Source organism: Agelaius phoeniceus, chromosome 1 (genome assembly GCF_051311805.1).
Source record: "Agelaius phoeniceus isolate bAgePho1 chromosome 1, bAgePho1.hap1, whole genome shotgun sequence".
Taxonomy (NCBI): Eukaryota; Metazoa; Chordata; class Aves; order Passeriformes; family Icteridae; genus Agelaius; species Agelaius phoeniceus.
In genome coordinates, this window is record NC_135265.1 from 130,956,715 (window position 1) to 130,977,422 (window position 20,708).

A 20,708-nucleotide genomic window follows, 5' to 3' on the forward strand; every position below is an offset into this window, starting at 1 on the left:
TTTTTTTAAAAAGGGTCATTCATAATGTTTCTTTTGTTTTTTCTTCAAAAGTTGCAAGCAATTAGGGAAGTTTAGGAGAAAGTTATACAATGCAGACTATGTTTATACTTACATCAGAAAGAGGGGCAGGGGGAAAATGAATGGAATGAACATTAGGTTAAACATTTAAAATCATATTAAGTAGTTTGGTTATGAGACAATCTAGGCCCATAATACAATGAAGTGCAATTCTTCTACCTGTTGGAAAGGTTTAACTTTGCATTTTATGGGTTGTTATGCATATTTCCCTTCCGTATAGTAAATTTCTCGTATATTAACTATTTGAAATATTTCATAGTGACAATAGAATATGTCCTGATACACAGCACTAGGAAATTCAATGCTAACTTAATATTTGTCATGTCTTATTGAATAGAGTCTGCATACAGAGAATGTAAGAACAGTCAATACTTCATCAGAATACTGATATTTTAATTGTCCATAGGTAACTTTATTCTTTACTTCTGTTGAATATGCTCTTCATATATATATATATATATATATGAAATGTTTGCCTGAAATGTGTATCTTGAAGAACACATTATTCAGCTTATCTTTTAGGCCTTTGGAAATACCATTGTCCCCTTAAGGGATACCCCTTCCCCCCAAACCACTAGCTCAAAAGCTAATCACACAGCTAACAATATTTCATTAAGACAATTAGAAGTAGTATTATTCTGGCATTTAGCAACTGGACTAGTGATTTTGTTTGGGCAGGCATCCCCCAGAGCAGGAATGCACATCTGGAGTAGAGGGTGCAAATATCATGCGCTTCTAGGAGATGAAGCCATTTTCCCTGCCTCTATGGTAACAGATTTGCTGCTTGTTCATTATTAACACTCATCAGCTTCTGGACTTTAAACTGCAGTCCCCAGGCATGTGCATTTGTTCTGTTTTTACTTACTATGGATTCCACCAAAGTCATGTATGAGTTAAAATACAACTTTTTTTCACAGTTGAGTGTTACAACTGGATATACTACTCTGCTCTGTGAAGGGGGCACAAATGACAGTTTTCTGGGAATAGCAAGGTCTTAGTGCCTTTTGGGCACTTCCTGAGCCTGGCTGATGGATTAGGCTTCTCAGAGGAGCCCTTCGTGTACCCTTCATGCATCCATGACATCTTGTACAACTCATCCCAGAGGGATCTTTGCCAAGCTACTAAAAGCAGTGCTGGTCTGGAAACAAGCAGCGGCAGAGAACCTTTCAGTGAACTTTCATGCCAAAAAATCCTGAAGGATTTATGCAGTTCTGGGATAAGGTACTTGCTAGGTAGGATGGTTTTCAGATCCCAGTTGTGAAACACCTAAATCCCTCTGAAATCCTCATATAGGACCCTGAATTCCTTCTTTGCACACAGCTTTCGGTGAGCCCACCAGAAACGTGACCTTTTCTTCCATGCTGGAGCCAAGGCAGAAACGAACATTCTGGGAGTGCTTAGTTTCATTTCTGGCTACAAGCATCCTCAGATTCCTGCTTCTCAGCTATCTCCCTCGGCACTGCCCTGCCTGAGGGAGCGCGGTGCACGGCCCGGGCCGTGTTTGCAGCGCCATGGCAACGGCGTGGCGGCCACAGGCCCCGGCCGGGCCCGGCGGCCCCGGCGCTGCTCCCGCCGCTCGCCGGGATCTCACCCGGGCAGGAGCCGCTCCCGCCGCTCCCCGGGATCTCACCGGGGCAGGATGCGCTCCAAGAGGCTCACCACCGGTACGTGGCACTGTCCCCGCAGCGCTGGGCCGCCTCCGTGTCGCACGGGGCTCGGGCCCCACGGTGGCGGCCTCAGGTTCAGAGGCGGTGGCTCCAAAGAGGGGCATTTTGAACTGCCGGGTGTAAAGTTGCCCGGCAGAACTCATCACTCCGAAGAGAACTTTGCTCCCCTCAAATGGCATCACTAAAGTCACAATATTCTAGAATGAATGAGAGTTGAGTATTCGGGAACACAGCTGGTTCTTCTTAATTTTATCACATGATTTGTAATATTTACTGTTCAAAGCTTTGAGTTTCATACAAATCTGTATTTTCATTAAACCACCAAGCTTCTACTTATCAATTTTGCAGAGGAAAGGTGACATGAAGTTAACTGATATGTATAAGAAATAATATATTTAAATAATACTTGATTTTTATTTAAATAATTCTTGTGATAGTTAATCTTTTCATGCACAGATCAACATTACAGCATATTCTTAGTTTATTTTATTTCTTCAGACCAAGTTATTTTATTTCAGAATACCCAGGAGGGTTGTCATGCCTCACTACTTTTTGTTGTATTGTAGTTGAACCAGATTAACTGTACTGCTTGGATAACATATGATATTTAATATCTTCTTTTCAGAACCTCCGTGTATAACAGAAGAAATGTTAGTAAGTATGCTTATAAGGCTTGGTCATTATTTTCATCATGCAGCAATGGAGCAAAAAAAGCAAAAAACCATTTTGGAAACCATTGTTTTCCCATTTCTTTTTTTGTAAGTGTAGACTAATGAGCAATTTCTTAAAATTTTGTCAGACAGAATATTTAGTTTGAAAATAATTAGAAAAAAAAGTAACAGAAGGCTATGGAGAATAAAGATGGAAATGAAAATTAATTAGGATGAAGGAAGGAAACAAACAACTGGAAGATTCAACATGACAGGTTTAACAATTTCCTTACTTTGCCTTTTTTGCCCTTTGTTCATAGCTCATTGTAGGATTTCCCTGATGTTTTTCTTCTTGTTTGAAAGGTATATATATTTGTCTGTTACCTCATAAGAAATGACATGTTTACTGTTACAGCTCAGGTGATGTTTGCCTATTCCTTGTTTTGGATGCCTTTGTAACTTAGTGCTTTTTGGGCACTTCCCACGTATTTTAAAGTATAAATGTGTCGATATTGCTTTTGGGAATCTCTAGATACTGTTTTTTTTATTTATAGTGTTTATTGCCATAAACAGAACCAACAAAAGTGCAAGTTTTGGACCAATTTCTAGCACACCTTAACCTTCAGTTGCAATTCTAAGGCAGCTTTTTCTAGTCATAATTCAGACTGTGCTGCAGGAGAAATGGCATGGAAAGAAATGAAACCAAATGCTTTCTGGCACAAAAATCTAAGCTATAGTATTGTACGTGCAACTCCCTAACCTATAATGTGCACATAAGAAAGTGCAACTGACTTTAAATGAAAATAAAGCTGTCTACAAAAAACTCTCCAAAAACCAAAGGAAAGTATATAATATGTAGACGCAGTAAGCAATAAAGCACACATTAATAATATCATAAGCATTTTATCTATTAATCAACCACTGTGTTTCCATTTCTTGCTGTTTTATGGGACTACAGAGGATTATATCCTTGGGAAATTAAAAACATGTTACCTCCGTATTCCTAAAGAGCTTATACTTCAGCCAATAATAAATTAATTGTTTTTAATAAGTCATTTGAAACCATATTTTCATCATGTATTATCATATCTAGTCCTATCTCGAGATTCATCTTTGTCAGTGTCAAACCAAACATGAGCCTGACTATAGCTTGTTTCTAATTAATTTCCTTTCCTAATTGTGTTAACACTTGCAGAATTGATATTTCTGGATTTGATTGCCTATTGACATTAGTAAGAGGATTCTCTGTTAATTTCAAAATGGGTTAGACACTTTGGTACATTCCTCTATTTAAGCAGTGCCCAAACATCTCTAGGTCCATGGCACTGCAGTTGCTTTGGCCCATGGGCCTGTGATACAAATAAGGCATGAAAGCTTTGCTTTCAGCACTGGCAGCATTTTCCAGGAATGGTCTTGGGCTACCTTGCCTGTGCTGTATTAGTCACCACAGCAACCACAAGTGCTAAGGAGTAAGTGCTGGCAGACTAGGGCCAGACAAACACCAGCAGGTCTAATCCTGACTTGTCACGCATGCTATCTCAGATTTCTTCCTTATCTGAGCACAAGCTATCTGCATTTAGGTTAGACCACTGGGGTTTGGATCAAGATACTGCCTGCCTGTACCCTGTGCATAACCTCTCTTTAATGCTATTCCTCATTAGCACAGTTCAATGCTATCAACTTCAGAAAGAGAAAAAAGATTTGTGTTGCAACACCTTTGCTGCCATTGGCAAATACATTAAATTTAAGTTCATTCTCCTTGCCTTGCAAGGCTGAAATCATAGAATGTTCAGGAAAATTAAACTATTAAATATTATTTGTCTTCATTATACTGAAGACACATATCTGAAGACCAGTGGAATAATGTTCCAGTTTTACCCTCTGTTGAATTGAAATGGGGATGGTGGAGATACTGAGTCAGTAAAAGTAAGACTTGGAGCCATACTTTTGGATTTGTCAACAGCAAAAATATTCAACTTCTAGTATACAATTTTTGTGTCATGTTAGCAGGATTTAAAATGCAGGCATCAGAAAGGATACAAAAACACCTGTAGATGCAGTCTTCACTTCTGATTAGGACAACAGGAAGCCTCCCAGTTCTGTCAGATTCAAAGTATGGCATACACTGCTTGCTTGCTGAGCCAAGTTATAGGTTATTTTACTCCCTTTTAGTCCCCAAATATCCCCAAGCAGCAGGGTGAGAGCAGAAGGTGGCCCTGGTGAAATATTATACTCCCCTCTTCCCAAGTGCAAGAGAGAAAGGTACAATGTGGGGAATTTCTGGACTGGTAGCTTATGCACATTTTTTCAAAAGTTTTAGCATCTAGAAGCTATTTGGTTTATGAAGGCTTTATCTGTAAATTCATTTGTAAAGGATTTACCTTCATGTGTGCATTTTAAATTGCTAAGGACCTTAGCAGTGTGCAATGACTAGAATATAACAGTGATGCAATGACTATATTCTCAAAAATGGGAAATAATATTTTGCAAAATCTTCCATGTCATATCTCATAGAAAAAATATTGTTTGAGGCAATAGTGCATTTAAATATTAGTGCAGATTATTACAAGCCATGCTTTGTGGTTTTATCTCTCTATAGGAAGAATGCTTAGCCACAGATGATATGCTTGTGGATTTCTTTAATGAATTTTTAAGTCTTCCGGTAAGTACCTTACAGAAATCCCTTGCAAAATACAAGAAAAGCCTTACTAAGATTAAGAGTAACTTAATCCACCTTGGAAAATTTTATGTTTTGCCATATATCTGCATTTTAATGGTAGCAACTCTTACTGCTCAGTGTTATTATCAGTAAGAATAGCCCAGTTATCTGGACTTCTGGGGGCAGATGTTCTCTTACTAATTTACAGAATCACAGAATGGGTCATGTTGGAAAGGAGCACAGTGGGTCATCTGATCCAACCTCCCTGCTCAAGCAGGGTCATCCCAGAGCACGTGGCACAGATTTACATCCAGATGGTTTTTGAATATCTCCAGTGAGGGGGACCCCACCACCTCTCTGGGCAGTCTGTTCCAGTGCTCAGTCACCCACACAGTAAAGAAGTTCTTCCTTATGTTCTGGTGGAACTTCTTGGGCATCAGTCTCTGCTTGTTGTCTCTTGTCCTATTGCTCAGCACCACTGAGCAGAGCCTGGCATCATCCTCCCTTCAGATACTGATAGACATTGATAAGGGCCCCTCTTATTTGTCTCGTCTTGAGGCTGAATGTGCCCAGCTCCCTCAGCCTTTCTTCATAAGAAAGGTGCCCCAGTCCCTTAATCACTTTTGTAGCTCTGCTGGACTGCTCAAATGTCTCCCATTGTGCTGAAGAGCCCTTGACCTGCTGGCAGTCCTCTTCCTAATGTACACCAAGCCTTCTTGGCCATAGAGACACACTGCTGGCTCATGGACAGCTTGTTGTCCACCAATATCCATAGGTCATTTATGTATTTAAACTTACATAATTAAGAATTTATGTATTTAAATCACAGTGCACTAAAATAATATTAATAGGAAATGAAAAAGACACATAAATACTTTTTTAAAAGGTGTCCACTTCTATTACAGTGTTACAACATGACAACATAACAAATGTTGGTCCTTTTACAGTTTTCTGGCAATGTATTCAGTGATTAATTGACATTTTAGCTTAAGAAACAACTCTTTCTCTTCATGGCTTGGAAGGTTTCAAAGTTAGCACTTCCCTCCTCTTCCTCTCCCATCTGCAGCAAGAAGGATGCAGCCTTACACTGTATTCTGTGTGCTGATCCAGTTACAGTTAGACCATCATACCCAGTACCTTGTATTTAAGCAGTTCTCCTGTATTTTGCTCCTTTTCCCTATCAACTAGCCTGGCTCCCCACACTCTATTGAGAGTCACGTGTACAGTCCTGCTCCCTCAATGTGGCAACCTCATCCTACTTCATCTTAGTAGTCTTGGCCCTGACACATTACACTCACAGTCCCTTGCCAGGTGGCACAGGCCTTTCCACAGGGTCACTTGTGGCTCCTGCAGCCTGTCCCCCTCCTAAGGCACTGCAGTCCAACAGGCTACACTACAAGAACATGTATCCATTCTACAGCTTGCTTGGCAGGAACCACTGCCAGCATTAGGAGAGAGCAGAATATTTCTTGATGCTCCTTGGACCTCAAAGGAGCTACAAAGTGGCTTGGTGAGGTCACTAATGAAATAAGTTCAGTTGTGATTCACAGCTGAATGATTTGGCTTACTTAATTGAACCAGACGTAGCTGTCTCTCTAAGCCACATCATAGATTTGTGTAAATGTACACCGCATGGAAATTGTACTACTAAGGATGGTAGAATGGGCTCCTCATTCCAAATTTTAATCCTAAAATAGAACCTTGGAGGTATTAACTCCATGTCAGAGTGTGAGTTTTGTGCACAGCATCGATACTGACTTCTTTCAGGAGCTCAGTCTTTACGTGCTTTCACCACACTGCAAGATTCTGAAGAGTATACAAAGCTAGAGATACACAGATGGAACAAATCATGTGGTAAGAGGGCTGGCTTTTTCCCTTTCCCCAACACCTCAACTCCCCCAGCCCCTGCCCCACAGCTGCCTTAGGATATCTGCCTAAATCCAAGCCCAAGTACTTAGGTTTTAAACCCAGCCTTCTTCTATGTACTAGATTGTTCTTAGCACAGGAGTACCATCCTCCATGCCTTTGCTTATTTGGAAACAATGTTTCAAGTTTTACCCAAATTGCAGAGGATGGAGTGGGTAAGAAGTTCAGCCTTTTTAGTCTCTCGATCTCCTTGGACATACACAAATTTCAGGACATCTGTTAGAGGCCAAAATTCTCCTTGGCCTCAGAGGGCTCCTCAGCCCACAGTCCTGGCACAGCTCAGCAGCTCTGAACTGCAGCAATTGTCCAGGCACTCTTGATGTCTCTGGAAGCCCACAGAAAAGAGTTCACAGTCACTCCTGAGTAAACACTGGTTTATGCTGGTAATCTTGGTAGGTTTCTAAGATGACACATGGTCTCTCTTCCACATATTTACATATCTTCATGAAAACAGATGCTCTATTAGCTATTTTTAACTGTAATGTTCTCATAATTGGTTTTATTTTCTCTTTGATCTTTTCCTAAGGATTTATCCTCTTCAGGATTAAGTTCTATTAATGCCTTGAGTTCTGTGGTTTGAATACCTTACATTCCTGATTGCCCTCTCCTTCTCAGAAGGCTTCTACTAAAACAGTGCATTGAAATTTCCATTGCTTTATTCTTGTTGTGCTTATACACTGTTGCCTGGGAACAGCATTACCCAGGTGTGCTAGTAGTTAGGCAACAAGTTAAACTGAAAATATTGTGAGACTTGATACAAGAAATGAGGGGGAGCATATGCTTATTTTGAGGGACTGCTTCTGCATTGATTTATAATGCACCATTAGCATATGGAAAATTGTATCACTGGGGACTTGCTATAACAACAGCAGGTTTTTAATGTTTTTTTTTCCTTTGATTTACAGTGTATCCCTTAAGTGATCCTCTTGTTATAGTGACATTCAATGTAATCTGACATAAATATCTAGGTACTCCAAAGAGCTATATACTGTAATAAAGTGTAATTTACAGAAAGTATTTCTGAAACACATAATGCAAAAAACCTCAGGAGGGCACTTGCTGCCAGTAGTGCGGTGATTTCACAGTAGCAGAAACCAATTACATGACACACAAACGAGTTACACCTTCCTTAGTAACTAATGTAAAATGAAAGATTTAAGAGAAACATTGGCCTGGACACATTTCCATTTCTAGGAGTTCAGGCTAGAATTTGAATCTCTGATCCATGTACTAAAAACATCCAAGGATATGTTTAGTCAGGAATGGAAATTCAGGAGTCAGAAATTGCCATCCAGCTCAGTGTTGAAGGCAAGCACAGTAATGTCAACTTGTTTCTCCTGCACTCTACAAGCTGCTTGCTACTCATTCCATCCCAAGTCCATGCTGGGTCTTACCTGTCATTTTCCAGTTACCAGTGATCCTGAGGAAGGCACACTCCTCCTCTTTGCAACCTCAGGGAGTTGCACTGGAGACAAAAGTGCTACCTTGTGCCTCAATTGATGCACATTCAGGAGATGACAATTTGGTGGTCAGTCCCTGGTTGTTGGTTTCCCTTGCAGCACAAATCTTCTAAGTGGCCATAATTTGATCAACTTTAGATTTGAAGAATATTTCTTTTGAACATTGTTCTCATTGTAAAAGCTCTCCTCCAGGTAGTCTGGGGTCCAGCATTTGGTGCAGGTGATGATTCTGAAAAAAATTAAAGCCCAAGTAACAAAGCTTAGGCCAGTTGGCCTTTCTGAAGAAGAAAGTCCTGAGAACCTAGTGCTGTCACAAAGAAAATCTTGCTTGATCTGAGTCACAGATTACAGAAAGGGCAGAAATCAAAAAAGCAATCCACTCTGCAGCACAGTTCAGGCTCTTCACTGCTTTGAAGATAACTTTGAATAATTCCATGCATCAAATAATCAATTCAAGGCATCAGTGCATGCTCATTAGTTTCCTCTTGTCTTTTCCAGGTGGGAGGAGGGAGGCTGCAGTTGCCAATGTAACCTCCCTTAGAAAGGCTTTGACAGAAGTAAGGCCCTACCTGCATGTTATGTTGAGACTTACCCAACACTAAAACTTGCATCATATCTTTGACATTGAAGGAAGCAAACAAAGCATTCCTGACTACATTCCTTATTAATAGTATGTTTACTCTAAATGTTCTTTAGAGTACATCATAGATTGTGATATGTGATTATGTCTTTTGTCTTACTCATCAACAGAAGGGAAATTCTGGACTCATTGAAGTCAGTGGGAGATTTTTCATTGACCATGTGTAGTGTGAATTTTTCCAGATACTTCATAGAGCTGCTCAAATTCTTTTCTGGTGTGGACTCTCACTGACATTATTTATGATATACATATACCCTTCTTAAGGAAGTTTTGGCTGTGCTCCTGGATGAGATCTCTATTCACTCCCACCCTTAACCTAAGAAGCAGCCAAGCTGTGGTCATTTTGTTTCTCTTGGGATCAAACTACATTATTTGGGTCTGGGATGTGAGCATATTTACACATTTCCTAATTGTATCCGAAGTTGAGTGTATCTGAAAACTGTTAAGACAGAGAACAGTGAGATTTATATGTCTGATATCCTGGCAACATGATGATGGATGCTGTTTTAGTTTCTGCTATGGGAGGACTGAGAGAAATTTGTCTTCCCTTCAGTTAAGTGTATAACTTCAGGTTTCAGAATTATGTATTCTGTTTATTTTTCAGCTGAAAACCATATTCAATGTGCATTTGACAGCTAAGAAATTTCTTTGCTGTCAAAAAAGTACATGCAATTGTTTATTTATTTAATAGTACTGCTGTACCACAGTCTGAAAACAGCTTTTTGCTATTTGCTCAGAGATTTTTTTCTGAAGCTGAGATTACTACACTGAGTTACATTGGTCATACTGGCTTTGGGAGGAGAATTTCCTGCAAGTGAAACCGTTTGCAAAGTCTGTAGACTTCTTATTTGTTGGTATTCTCGAGTCCTTTATCTTATTTATTGTGCTACATTGACAATGTATGAACCCCAAGCTTCAAGGCTCTTTCCAAACCTGATTTATTTTTTCTTAACATCTTGAGGTATAATTTCTCTGGAGATTTCCCTTGCCATCTTCAAAGCATCAAAAATTGGCTCAAACTAAAGAGAATTAAAACACTTAATCTTTGGTTAGTGTATTTTACTTGTCTGTAAAAAGCCAGAAGCACTTGCCAAATGTGGGGTAAGAAAGACATTTCTTAGTATATTAGATTGGCATGGATAATTTTCCCCCTTTCCTTTGTAGTGTAGACTATGATCCACTCCTTAGCATAGGCGTCTTCACTGAAGAGATTCCTCATTATTGCAAGGATGGAATATTGGTGGTGCCATAAACCTCTCTCATTGTCCTGAGAAGTGTTACAGGATTTTACAGTACTTGACTTCCACTGGAAAGGTTTTAAGTTTGCTAAAGGGTACTGAAGAGTTTCTTGGTGCATTTTTTTTTTGTGGCTAATGTAATGTGTGAGAGTGGTTAGATTGAATGTTTTGCCCCAAAGCTCTTCACATACTGAAAGGAAAATGGATTGACTGATCCTCTCTCCTGTGTGAAGGGAAAATGTTTCCTACAAAAAATCAGATTCTGGGGGTGGTTTTTTGTGTGTTCCCATTTTATTTTTCTCATAACATTGTCACTTTTATTTTTGTGGTGGTGATAGGTTAAGAAGATTAGGAATTATCTCTTCTTTTATTATGCTTATAAAAACATTCTGATTTATCATTCTAGATTTTTTGAGTAAACAAGCTTCTCCAGAAAGATTTAAATTATTCTAAAATGCTTTTGTATGATAGCTTGAGAGATAGAGAGATGCTCTTTTGGGAACTTCTGATTCATACAGAATCATAGATTACTGCCTAGAAGAGACTTTGAGGAGGTCTGTATGTGGCTTCCTTCTCAAAGCAAGGTCAGTGCTTTAGTACTGACTCCAGGTTGCTTGGCACTTTCTGCAGTTTGTCTTGAAAACCTCCAACAGCTGATTCCTCTCTGGACAGCCTATTCCAGTGCTAATCATCCCAAAATCACCTTTTTTCTTATAATCCAGCTGAGATCTCTGTTGTTTCAGTGTATGACAAGTGCTCTCTTGTCCTCCCACCATACCCCTCCATAAAAAGCCTGGCTTTATCTTTTCATCCATCTTCTTGTAAATACACTAAGGCTGCTGCTAGTTCTCCTAGAGCTTCTCCCTCAGGGGTGAGTGCTCCAGCCTCTGACAGTCTTGTGGTCTTCTGATGGACTTGATCAAATATGTGAATATCCTTCTTGTACAAGGGACCCACAACTGGAGCAGTATTCCAGATGCATCCTTACTAGAGTCAAGTCTACTGGCTACTCTCTGACTGATAGAAGAAGTATGCTGCCTTTTGATGTCCCTGGGGATGAGTAACTACATCCAAACCCCAAAAGTCTGAACTAGAACCCCCCTTTTCAGTCAAGTATGTGGTGTATGAAGTCTAAATCTTCCTATCCCATCAGTGCATGTTCTTTTACTCCATTAGTATATTTGTCTTATAAATGATTGGTAGTCAGACCGCACCCCAAAACAGCAACACACTTTACATTTTAAAAATTGTCACTAGCATCCATTTCACTACATTAAAATTGCAACAGTTTTCTGTTGAGCTAAATAGAATAAGTATCAAAAAATCCTAAATCTAGAGTATGTTACAAATTATTAAATAAAAGTAGATATATGTGCTAAACTAACACTGTATTTGCTTAGTTTTCAATTTGAAAAATATGAAACTAAAACAACATCATCATGTCTAGTCAGAAAGCCTTTTATTATGAAATTTGCATTTTGTTTGCTTTTTTTCCACAAGCAAGAGGATTTCAAATCCTAAGAGACTGAAGTACTTTGTTTCTTAGTGTACTTTCTTTAGTTTCTTTATTTAAAACATGAAAGAATATATAAGGAAGAAAACATTTTAAGGCTACTAAGGTTGCACAGTTAGTCACTTAAAAGCTGGTAGCAGCACAAATTAAGTTTGAAAGTAAATGAAGTGTGCACATAGCAAACTGGGAGGAGGTCTGCATGTAGGGAAATCTACTGCACATGAAAGGTTTGTTAGATGCTGTTCAGTACATCTGGAAAAAAAAGCACTAAAACCTGCTGAGTGCCCTGGAGAAAATTAATGCCAAAAGAGGCAGAAGGTGTCAGAGAACAAAAACCAATCCATGATTTCAGCTGAAGTTAGGTAACTGAACAGACTCCTGCAATTCAGTGCATGGCCCTGAGCAGTGACGGTCTGATGTCATCGTACACTTAAAGTTCTCACATGCTGTGTGCTTTGCCAGGCTGAGCCTCTACAGTGAGACATTATGGGATAAGTAGGGAATGTTGAAAAAACATATTGCAGCCACACAGTTCAATTCTGGGCATTGCTCTACAAGACATTGATCAACAAGGGGGCTTCAAACAGAAGAAACAAAAGAGGTGACACTGATATCATTACTTTGGGCTTATACAGGTGTGAAGAAGAATCAAATTGTTCTGTAGTATATTTCTATGTTAGATGTAGCATGTATTTAACATATTTAGAATGTATATGAGTTACGTCTGTGTGCATATATGTGATATATGAAAAAGTTCAAGGAAATTAAAAATACAGTACTTGAACAAATAAAATATTCTTATTAAATGCAGGAGAACGACAACTGTGCAAACACCAGGTGGTATCCTGTCTGGAACAAAGCCAAAATAAGTTTTGGCACTGGATTTAGGTGTGGCCATAGTTTTTTGAGTACCTAAATACAACATGCCATGTCATCCAGCTGAGTGCAGAGGTGCTTATATACTCTATAATATAGAGTATATAATGCGCATAAGTTCTATAGAATCTCCTATTCATAGCTGTCATGGGTATTCTCTATGACTTCTGTAAAATCCGTCCATATTTTTCCTCTTCATTTCAAGTAAGAGAATTTGAAAGATAGTCTTTCAGGGAAATACCTGATCCCAGAGCTCAAAAGATGAAAGATGGCTCTGTTTTAGTGTGTACACGTGCAGTGGGGTTTTGTGAGTTGACAAAAGTCACATTTGCATGGCCAAAATTGGAGTTCAGTTCATCTCATCTATTATACAGTATTTGACTGAACTAGTGATGTACAATAAAATTTGCTACAGGATATGGGTTTTGGTAGTTGTTTGACCTACAAGTAACACTATAGTGACAAACCTTTCCTACATATGAAAATCTTCAGATTCATCCTCCTCAAATGAATCTCACATTTAAAAGGTCAGTTTCATTGCTAATATTTTCATGCCTTGATTGTTGATAATAACAAATGGGAGAATAGTACTGTAGATCTGATCCTGTAGGTGAATACTTCTCTGTAGGACAGTTACTAAAGTCACAGTTAATTATATATTCTATACCTCATGTACTGAATCAATTATTTACATGTGAAAAAGAATGGTCTGTGATCTACAATGAATTCAATTCTTGACAATTAAGCATTGCTGAAATAAAAAGATAGGAATGCTTTGGAAAGCTATACAGCAAAAACAAGAATGTAGAAAAATTACTATTTCAGGCCTGAAGAGAAAGAAGCCTCATAATGCAATTTTCTATTCTGTAGTATGCCTCTATATGATAAAGATTAATTTGTTAAATGACAGTTGCCTTATTACAGTACCATAAACTTTCCTAACTTCTTTTGTAGACTTTTGCCCAGCCAATGAAGTTTAACTCTGATGCTGGGGCTTTTGAAGTAGTTAATTATGCCCCACAACGCCTGGAAAGCCAGCCGAAAAAAATTCTGCATGATCAAAAACCTCCAAGCCCCATTTATGATGTTCTAAGCAAGGAAAAGAATGATGGGCAGCTCTCCAAAATGCACACTGCTTCTTCAGCCTTCAGTATTGATCCAAATTGCAACACTATGGTAAGCATCTTATAGACCCTGAGTTTATATTTAGATCTTACTGTAGAGATACTGGCAATCGTTATTGTTGTGTTTGGCTTGGAAGCTTGGGAAAAATGTTAATTTATGTTAGGAAAACATAATGATGGGCCAAATTATGCCCTGTAATGCACATGTGTCTAGCAGACAAGTGAATGGAATTACAGATGCACATCCTGTAGCACAGAATTTTGAAGATTCTGTAGGGCAGGGTTCAGTTGTGTGGTCTGAATACTTTTTAATATTAAAAGAAAAAATATTATGACAACAGTTACTTTACTAGTGATCCCTGGAATGTGCAAATTGACTGAAACTAATGCAGCTCAGTCTTTCCTTATTAATTAATTTCCTTGTGGGGCTATGAGCTCATCTGTGGTCTGGCAACACATAAGTCTCTCTTCCATTAATTCCTAAAGGATTTACATGGTTAGCATCAATTGAGATGGCCAGAAAAAATAATCTTTGGCAAGAAGAGAGCTAAATTAATGGAAAGATGGGTTGGAATTTAGGGGAAAAAAAAATCTGTTTTCAGGCTTGCTTAGACAGTATCAGTTTTGGTATTCTCACCTGCCTACCTCCAGGGCCATCTTCAGCACCAAATTAGGCAGGTTAAAATCTGAAGTTGAAGCATTTTATGCACCTGGGAGAATTCAAGTCGGTGTAATTTGATGTGGGATTTTACCTTTAAACAACAGGTTTCAAGGACAAAAAAAATGTTTCACTGGGATGCTTGGTGTATTCCTTTCTTTCTTATTTTGCATGGATGTGACTAACATGTCTTCATTTCCTTTTATTCAAAGCCAGTATAAGGTCTTGCTCCACTTTTTCAGTGCCTGCTCAAAATTATGTCACAGCTGGAAAGCTGAGAGAAAAGCAGGGAGTTGTAACAGACCACTGCTTTTCCCAGTATAAGATTAATGATTTTCAGAAAAGAAAACAGTGTTGAGAGAGGTCAAAAGGCAATGATGTTTAACAAAATGATACTAATGTGATACCGCAATTATTTGCATTTAAACTGGACAAATGAAACAAAAGGACAAGGCTCACAGACATCCCTACCATGTTAAATAATAATTTTCACAAATACTTTGCTTGAGAATACAAAAGCAGAAGAGCTGTTCTTGATTTCTTATTTGCTCTCAGTATTAAACTGAGGAAATGCTGTGTGTTTGTGCAAGTGTGGCTTACATTGCTCTCTAGGCTAACTTCCCATCATTACCACTGTAGATGCCCTTTCTTGAGCAATTCAAAGCCATTTCACTATTATTTTCTTCTTTCACGTAGTCTGGAGAAACACAGGCTTCAGTATTATTTAAGATTCCATTTCTTTCCCTGGGATGTTTTCCATAGATTGGAAGCATTATAGCCTTTTGAGGAACAAAATGCCTCAGTACCCTTTCTTCTCCTTTTGGGGCAAATGGGTGATATTTCTTCTTATTTTTGATTCCTCCTTTACTTTATGGGTAACTTAGATGCCTCATCCAGTTTAGCTTGATATCTCAAGTCTGAGCTGGAGCAAAATGATCTGTGAAACAGTTTGCCCCAAATGGTAACTGCAACTACACAGGGTGAAAGAAGTCAGCTCCATTAATTGTACTACAGTGACTGCACCAGGAGAAGCCACCCCAGAACAACTCTATCAAGTAGTTCTGTTCAAATCAAGTAGCATTTGATCTTTCAGTGTCAGGTGATGCTGTCTGCTTTGCTTTGACTGCCTTCATAGGAACTAAAGAGATTGACAGTTGTTTTTAAATGTTACATGGATTACAAAAAGTCACCTTGAGTGATCATCACTGGCAGGTTACTTATGAAAAGGAGTTATGACTGGAAAATCCTAGAAGGCCTTTCAGGCTAAGAAATACACGCAGTGGTATTTTTCTCTGTGTTTTACTTCCCTCTCAGATTGTTACAAATTTACAGATAAGCAAAAGTTTTCTTCATGTGTGTTTGCATGTTTGCAAATCATTGATGTGGAAGTAAGTATCCTCTAATCCATAGTCAATATCAATGATGTGAAATACATTGAGAAAAAATCTGTGGACTTGTGTAGAATCGATCACAACTACGAAAAGAAACTGGCTGGCATCCCACATACCTTACTTCAGAGAAACCCCAGTTCAGCAAAGCACTTAAGTATGTTTTTAACTTTAATCAAGGGAAGTTAAACACATGCTTAAACTTAAACACGTGCTAAAAGCTTTGCTGGATTGAGTCCTAGCAAGGTCTGAGGCTGATTGGGTAAAGAAACTAACCAAGGTAACAAACTCCATCAGATTGAATGTAGCATCTTTCTCTGGGGATGGGGAAAGAATAGAAATTTTTTCCTTCTGATATGACATATAATTTTGTGTACCAGCTATGTACAGACGTGAGCATGTTATGAATCATTCAGATAAAAAACTGGGCTGTAAGTCAGTAAATGCATAAATATGAAATGCCAAAATAAAGAAACTATCTTCTGTGTTTCAAAAAAACTTGTCAATTGCCAAGAAGAAGCATACACTGTGTGGTTGGGAGTAATTAGTCTCCATCTCCACAAATTACATTGTATGAGCCTCTGCCAACATAAGCTTTCCATATTTTGAAATATTTTCTTCTCTCTAAATGAAACCACCCACTTTCTGAGTAATTCAGATTTTTTTAATCCCCTACAGATACGTATGAGGCAGAAATAACCCTTGCCCCGAACGGAATATTAGCTCATGGAAAGAAAATTCAAGCTGTGATCTACATAAATTGGTTACCTGATATAACAAGTAGTATCCATCCTTGCCCAAACTTCACCTGTTTTTATGGACAAGGGTAGTTACTGCATTCTTCAAAATAATTAATCTCACCTTCAGTAAAAGGAAAAGTGCACCTCAGATGAATAAAATAGATCATTCCCTAAGAGTGGAAAAAGTACAATATTAAAAAAAATACTAGGAAGGGCTGTTTGTAGTTTCTAAGAGAAGCAACTATGGATCGTTGTGGCCATAGTCAGAGATTACTCTTACTTCATTGGAACTCCCTGCCTCAGTGTAACTCGCTGCTCAACATTTCCCTTTCACCCCCAAACTACTCCTTGGAGGACCCTCTCTTTCTGCTTCAATGAGGCACTGAGGCTTAGACTGCCTGAGCAGAAATTTGTTGTGGCCCCAGGTCATACCAAGCATGGGTTTCCACTATGAGAATTACTGTGTACAATGCAGTTATGCAGTGATCCAACATATAAAAGCATGAGAGGTGATAACCAATGGGATTTCTATTTTTTTGATTTTAGTTTTATTTTCCAGAGCTTTCTCATTATGAAAGTATAACTTAATTTAAGGTTCCTTACTCTTCAAATTCTTGAGGAAAAATAATAGCTATTATTTATAAGATGTGTCAAAGTCAGAAAGCAGCAGTTTCCTGCTGCAGAAATTTTTTGTGCATGTAATTTGCATTTGAAATTCTGCAGTAAAAGAATGATTCATACACACATTATTTCTGAAGAAAAATCACTCATGATTTGTTACAAAAGTTGAACTCTTAATAGGTGAAATAAGGTTTAGATCTTTTTTTAGCTTTTAATAGGAAAGTAATTGTTCCAGCATAAAGGTGATGTTCACTCTGTATTTGTTTTCCTGAGACAATGCTTCTGTAGAAGGGGGATGTAGAGAATCAGTTACATGGCAAGTAAGTCAAGAAAGTAAAGAATTGCAAAAATTTGGCATTTCTTTTTTAATAGCAACTTGATCAAGAACAAGCAATTGAGTGGATTAAGAAAGAAAGGCTTCCAGCGTTTCTAGAAAGTGACTGTTACTTTGAATACAGGTATTGCAATCTTTTATGCTGTCTTTCAGTTATAAATTTGTACATTTTCCTCTTTTGTTTCATTCATCTTGGTAGTATTCTTAAAGTGGTTTTGCCCTCTCTTGTCCTGTTTTCTTTATTGTAATATTTTAGTGACCCGGATAAAGTTAGTGACTTTTTTCACTCATCATGCTGTAATTTTCCTTGACCATGATCTACATCCTATACTACACCATTACAAAGAGGGTAAGAATGGGATTTACTGATTTCTAAATCTCTGTACTTCAGAGATTCCATGTTAGCAATACGTCTTTTGCTAATCAATATGTAAGCCATATAAGTAGAAGTTCCAAGTCTATGAAATTAATTTGGAAAAAAAACAGGAAGTGTTTTTTATTTTAATCATTAGTTTGGTGTCTTTGGGGCCTCTGTCAGAGTTTAACAAAGTCCTCTGTGGGATGCCATGGCGTAGTTGGATGATTTACTGTTAAAAACTTGCAGTGTTTTTCCAGATGTCCATTCAGCAGATGTTCAGGAGTTCTAGTGTGCATTTTTGGGAGGACCTACCTCTATATCCCTTAAGGCTGTGTCTAGATGCAGATGATTGTAGCATGTTTTAGGGGTCAAAAAGGAGAGGCAGCCTGGAAATACGGTTCACAAAACTCGTATTTGCTGATTGTAATGGCAGAGTGGTTACTGGAGTATAGACTTATACATTTAAAAAATGTAAAATGTTTTTTATTTTTGATAACCTGGAAACTGCACTCAAGTTCAAGGGGGAAAAGTGTGCAAAGAACAAGCAAACTGTGAGAGTGCTGAATTATACCTTTGTTAACAGCCTGCTTTACACATATCTGGGCCACATGAAACAATAACTTTGATCTTCTGCTATAGCAAACTGATTAAGCAGAGTTACCAAGAGAATTGCATAAAACCATCTTTAAGCATGTACCTAATTGCAACTGACATCAGTAGTTCAAGCTGCTTTTCTGAATCAGAATCAAGATACATTCAGATGCTAAAAGGGAAACTTGTGTTTAAAAATGAAGACACCCTAACCCTAGAAATAAATCCTAATTGGTCTCCAATAGTGGGCACAAATAAAACTGAGCATTCACTTGGTTGTAGGCTCAAGTGTAGGCTTCATCTTCCCTTCACATGTGACTTGGTTGGCATTGTACTTGTTTCTAACTTAACCAAGTTCTGCCCAGTTCTTGGGGCCAGAGCATCCTCACTGTTGTCATGTGGTTCTAAGATTGCCTTTCCTGAACACTGCAATGTGTTCACACTAACACAAAGTAGCTCTGGAGAACTGTTCAATACTATGGAATCCCCATAGGGCAGCCAGCTGAGCACAAGAGTGCCAGCTGTCTTGTTCTCAGCTGCAAGTTCCATCAGTGTAATCAGTGCTGTGGCATTCCTGCTGGAAGACTGCTTCTGTCAGGAACCAGAGGTGTAGTCTTTGGTAGTGATACAGGACTTCTGCAATCTGGGAGAATAGTTCAATTTCAGTGAACAAAATATTCAAGGGAATCTTGGCAATCTTGGAACTGCAGAGATACATGCAAAATCCTGAAAGAAGTGTACTGGTAAAGCTTGGTAATGCAAGTAGGGCACTATCTGTGTGCTGGTGAGCTGTGCAGTGGCAGTAGTGGCATTTACAGATGTGACAGCAGTTGAAGGACGAAATAATACCTAGCTGGATTAAGTGATACTTGTGGGTCCCTTCCAAATCAAGATATTCTATAATTCCATTATTCTATGAAAAAAGCATCATGAAGTTCTCTGTAGCCATTTTTTTTAGATAGACAGTTTTTTAAAATTGCCGGTTCTTTGAGGAAATGAACTGTTTCTCTGATTAAAAGCTAAAATTAATTATTTTCTTGTCTCAACATTTAATTTCAGACTAGCTAAATTGATATCACAAGTAGAATGGAGCAAGACTGGCATTAATTTCATTATAGATAGTGACTACTCTCCCTGGATAAAGATAAGGAAGCAAAGCCCAAGTTCTCCCTCTCCTGAGGAGGAGGATGACTCTTCACTGACTTCATTGACTATGAAGAAGTTCTATGTATCACTTGGCGAGGTAAAATAAACATATTTAGTAGGTGTAACATCAAGATAGATTGAATGAATTGGGTAGAATTATTGTAACTGAGGTCACAATCTAATGGGACAACTGACTCTTGAATAACCTAGTCTAGTGCCGAGGGGTTGGAAATAGATGATCTTCAAGGTCCCTTTCAACCTACACCATTTTCTGGTTCTCTGATTCTCTAAATAGCTTTATATTCAAAGTTTTTTGTACTATAGAAGAAGGTAGATGAGTTGTAATACAACTTAAACAGAAGCTCAGCTTATACAAGTATGCTCAGCTACTGTCACACAGCTCTCTGCATTGGGAACTATCCTTACAGAAATCTACACAAACAGACTGCACAGAATTCCTATGGACAGTAAACTGTAGCTCTCAGAAATACGGCAATAAACAGAGAAATTTTAATTGTTCTATGAAACTTCTTTTCCTAGGCTACAGTTTCTCAGGTAAAGGATTGGTTTACCTTGGCAAAACAAGGTGATTCTGTGAAAACTACAGATTCATATACACATCCTGTAGTTTCTAGTAAAATTCAAGACACTCAGCATTTGCCGGGGCAGCATAAAAGAGATGAATCATTGCCTGGAAAAGGTCCCTTTCTGGGTAAGTAACAAGGGTTCACAGGGGTTACATAACCCTGTGGTTTATAACACAGCTCAGACTAGCTGGAAAGGAAAGGCCTTCTAAGGAATTATTGCTAACTCCACTTGTTACCTTCTGAGTATCGCATGGCATCTGAGGCTTCAGACAGACGTTTGTTTCTTTCCATAGCTACAACATGAAAGTTTGAGCTAGTAGCCAACTAATTTTGTGATAGTAATAGTTTCTTTTCTTACACATTTCTGTCTCATAGAAGTCTGTAAGTTTCAGTTGAGTTGTTCTGGGGTTTTTTGTGGGGAGAGGCATTTATATGTTTTGAAAGATTTTCTTGT

At 38.4% G+C, this 20,708-nt stretch overlaps 1 protein-coding gene across 3 annotated transcripts in view; it reads left to right on the top strand.

Annotated features, from left to right (window-relative positions):
- Positions 1-1,589: 1,589 nt before the first annotated feature.
- The window catches only part of RGS22 (regulator of G protein signaling 22), a 60,198-nt gene continuing 41,079 nt past the window's right edge, over positions 1,590-20,708 (top strand). For 2 of the 3 annotated variants that reach the window (XM_077187509.1, XM_077187510.1), the window contains exons 1-7: positions 1,590-1,742; positions 2,371-2,399; positions 4,995-5,057; positions 13,662-13,883; positions 17,611-17,696; positions 19,581-19,764; positions 20,208-20,379. In XM_077187509.1, coding sequence (XP_077043624.1) covers positions 1,718-1,742; positions 2,371-2,399; positions 4,995-5,057; positions 13,662-13,883; positions 17,611-17,696; positions 19,581-19,764; positions 20,208-20,379 — 781 coding nt within the window. In that variant the 5' untranslated portion in view covers positions 1,590-1,717. Of the gene's footprint in view, positions 1,743-2,370; positions 2,400-4,994; positions 5,058-13,661; positions 13,884-17,610; positions 17,697-19,580; positions 19,765-20,207; positions 20,380-20,708 lie in introns of those variants that run through there. The other variant, XM_077187515.1, reaches the window with a different exon arrangement.